Source organism: Empidonax traillii, unplaced genomic scaffold, assembly GCF_003031625.1.
Source record: "Empidonax traillii isolate 1590-97213 ecotype Southwest subspecies unplaced genomic scaffold, ASM303162v1 scaffold1733:size90430, whole genome shotgun sequence".
Classification (NCBI taxonomy): Eukaryota; Metazoa; Chordata; class Aves; order Passeriformes; family Tyrannidae; genus Empidonax; species Empidonax traillii.
This window is the reverse complement of record NW_020956926.1, coordinates 87334-90430: the sequence shown is the minus strand read 5'-3', so window position 1 is coordinate 90430 and position 3097 is coordinate 87334. Positions and strand designations below refer to the sequence as shown.

At 50.9% G+C, this 3097-nt stretch overlaps 1 protein-coding gene across 1 annotated transcript in view; it reads right to left on the bottom strand.

Annotated features, from left to right (window-relative positions):
* Positions 1 to 156: 156 nt before the first annotated feature.
* SLC4A5 (solute carrier family 4 member 5) overlaps positions 157 to 3097 on the bottom strand; it is a 29286-nt gene continuing 26345 nt past the window's right edge. The window contains exons 23-25 of the mRNA XM_027908506.1: positions 2626 to 2787; positions 936 to 1017; positions 157 to 224 (exon numbers count right to left, since the gene is read on the bottom strand). Coding sequence (XP_027764307.1) covers positions 190 to 224; positions 936 to 1017; positions 2626 to 2787 — 279 coding nt within the window. The 3' untranslated portion in view covers positions 157 to 189. The remainder of the gene's footprint in view (positions 225 to 935; positions 1018 to 2625; positions 2788 to 3097) is intronic.

The window sequence follows — 3097 nt, the reverse complement described above, 5'->3', positions numbered from 1 at the left end:
TGGGGTGGGAATCAACCTGCATGTTTGGGGTGGTGCTTAACTGGCTGGAGAAGGTGATGCCCTGCCAGGAGCAGTGGTGGGTTATCCCAAAAATGTGTTTGTGTCCCCCCCAAGGGATGGAGGAGAGGGTGGGGGAGCCCTTTTGGGGCCGTTTACCTGCGATCCATGTCTGAACCATTCGGGGAGGAATCAGAACGCAAAGCTCCAGGTGGAGGCCCTCTTTCCTGAGGGGGGGGAAAACAGAGGTGAAACCTTCTCTCAGGTGAGGCAGAATCTCCCCCCAACCCTCCCAAAAAAGAAAACAAACCCCAAAAAAGCTCCCTCACCCCCCCATTCCAACCTGCCACCACCGGGTCCTGCCTCCTCCGGGCGGTGTGAGCAGGAGAAAAGCTCCTTGGGAAATGCTGATTTTTTTTGGGGGGGTGGTGATTAAAGACAAGGCCCTGCCAGCCCTGCCAAGAGCAAGGGGAGGACCCAGTTAGTGAATTAATCAGTCAAAACTTGCTGGAGTGGCGATGCACCCTGGAACAAGCCCACTCAAAACTTCATCCTGTGCGGTTTTTGGGAAGGCTGAGCCAAATCGAACAAACCCGGGGAATTCCGACACAACCCCCTGCTTTTGGGGGGGGCTGCTGCAAACATTCCCAAATGGAGATATATATATATATATATATATATTTAAAATCCCCCATCGTGGGGGATGAAACCCAGGAGAGTCTTGACTTTCTGGTGAGATTTAAGGAACTCTCGGTGGTCCCCAGGTCTTGGGGTCAGAGATGCTCTGGGATGCTCCTTGATTTCAGCCCTGATCCTGGGGGAGCGGGAGCAGGAGGGCTCCAGGGTGCATCTTCCAGCAGGATTAGTGCAGTGGGTGCCGTGGCAGGGGTTAGGAAGCAGCAGGGAAGGCGGGAGAGGCTCCTGAGCTCGTTACTTACGGCTGAGGCAATGGGGGCCCCCGTTTCGGGGCTGCGCTGGGAGGGGCTCCATGGGGATCTTAATGACTGAGGGAGGTGGGAACTGGGGGGAAAAAACGGGGAAATTGGGTGAAAGCAGTGCTTGGGTGGGCTCTGAGACCACCGTGGAGCACCCACAGGCGCCCAGAACCTGGAGAGGTGGGTGCAGGAGGAGAAGGATTTGCCTTCCTCATCCAGAATCCTCCAGCAGGGTCTGCAGCAGGAGGCTCTGCCCTGGGGAGCTGATGCCTTAAAATACATATTATATCCATTTCAGGGCAGCTTTTTAACACTTTTTGAGCAGGACTTTCAGCTGAAGTACGTTTTGTTTAATATTTCTTGTCAAGGCAAAAGATTTTTAGCAAGATAAAGAACATCTTTTTTTTTTCCTGTAAAAGATGTAGAATGAGACGTTACAGGCCCACTATTTGATATAACCAGGTCAAAACTATTCAGAAGACCCTTGAAACTGTTCCAGGAAGGACAAAAGGTGATGATGAAGAGGAGGATGAGGAGGAAGGAGGGGTCTTTGGGACCTTCAACTCCAATTTGGGAGGTGTGTCCCACTGTGGGAGGGGTGGATTTGGAAGGGGCTGTAACAGGATCAGGTTTGAATTATAAATTCTACTGATGAATTAATTAGGCAACTAAATAAAAGCAAGAGGCTTCTGGGCCTCTGCCTGCACGCTTTGGGAAAAATTAGATCTGATGGCATCATAACAAAAGGAATTGCTGCTTCCCAAAGCTGACAAATTTCGTCTTGGAGGTTTTCCTACAGGAGGGAGTTTTGGGGTGCTGTGTTTGGCCAGGAATCCAGGCCCAGGATCCAAACAACCCAAGCTGGTTCTCTGAGCTGTGGCTGGTGCCAAGAGGCTGTGCTTCTGGTGTTGAATTGGGCTCAAACTTCAACCCCACCTCCTGCTTTTTGGGGCAGGATTTGGCAGATGAGCTGCTGGCTGACCTGCAGGCAGTTGTTGTATAACTCTGAAAGCCCAGTCCAGCTTTTCACAGGGCAGATTCTTCTTCACAGACATTCCTGGGGCGTGGGAAGATTCTCCCATGACCTCTTCGTGGTCACTCTCCAGGGGTTCTGTGAGAGATCTGCCCACTGTCCTTGAGTTCCATCAATCTCTGCTTAATGATTGTTTCTTTTTGCCAGCTTGATATCAGCTTGATATCAGCTTTGATAAAACTGCTTTAATGTAATTTGATGCTATATTATACCCTACTGGTAGTTTTTAGCTTTTACACTGTGTAGTAAGTAATTCTGATTAGGGTCCTTCATCTGTTCATTTGTCATAATAAATAATTCATTTTATATAAATATGTCTGATTTGTCTTCACTGAAAGCTGTGGGACAGGAGTGGTTCAATCACACTTCTGTATAATTCCTTCAATTTAAGCAGTTGACACAATCCAAGGCTAAGATTGGATCCAGCCAACCCGCAGGCTCCTCTGGGAGAAGGAGTTTGGAATGTAAGGGTGTCCTGAGAGGTTTGGGGGGGCTCTATGGGGGGTGTTGGGGGTCCTTTCTGCACCTCAGGAGGCTTCTCTGATGAGAATCACCTCCAGGAGTCAAAGATCTCCATCCCAAACCCACCCACCTGGAAGTTTCAGTGGGACCTTCCCCTCCCACTGGTCTGGAATGTCCCCAATGGAGCCCCTCACCAACCTCCTCATCGCTGCTGCTGTCTCCTTTATTGCCTTTTTTCTTCTTCTTCTTGTCATCCTCTTTCTTCTTCTCCTTCTCGGGGATGATGTTGTCGATCCAGGCCAGGTCGTGTTGGGAGAAGACAAAATCCAGCAGCCTCCTGACCAGGATCAGGGCTAAAATCTGTGAGGGCAGAGAGATGAGAGTGGAATCACAGAATCACAGAGTCAGCCAGGTTGGAAAAGACCTCTGAGATCATGGAATCCAAGCTGTGACCCAACCCCACCTTGTCACCCAGCCCACCCTGATGCCACATCCAGGCTCTGCTCAAACCCCTCCAGGGATGGAGAATCCACCCCCTCCCTGGGCAGCCCCTTCCAGTGGCTGATCCCTCTCTCTGGGAAGAACTTCCCAATGTCCATCCTAAACCTGCCCTGGGGCAGCTCAAGGCTGTGCCCTCTTGTCCTGCTGCTGGTTCCTGGGAGCAGAGCCC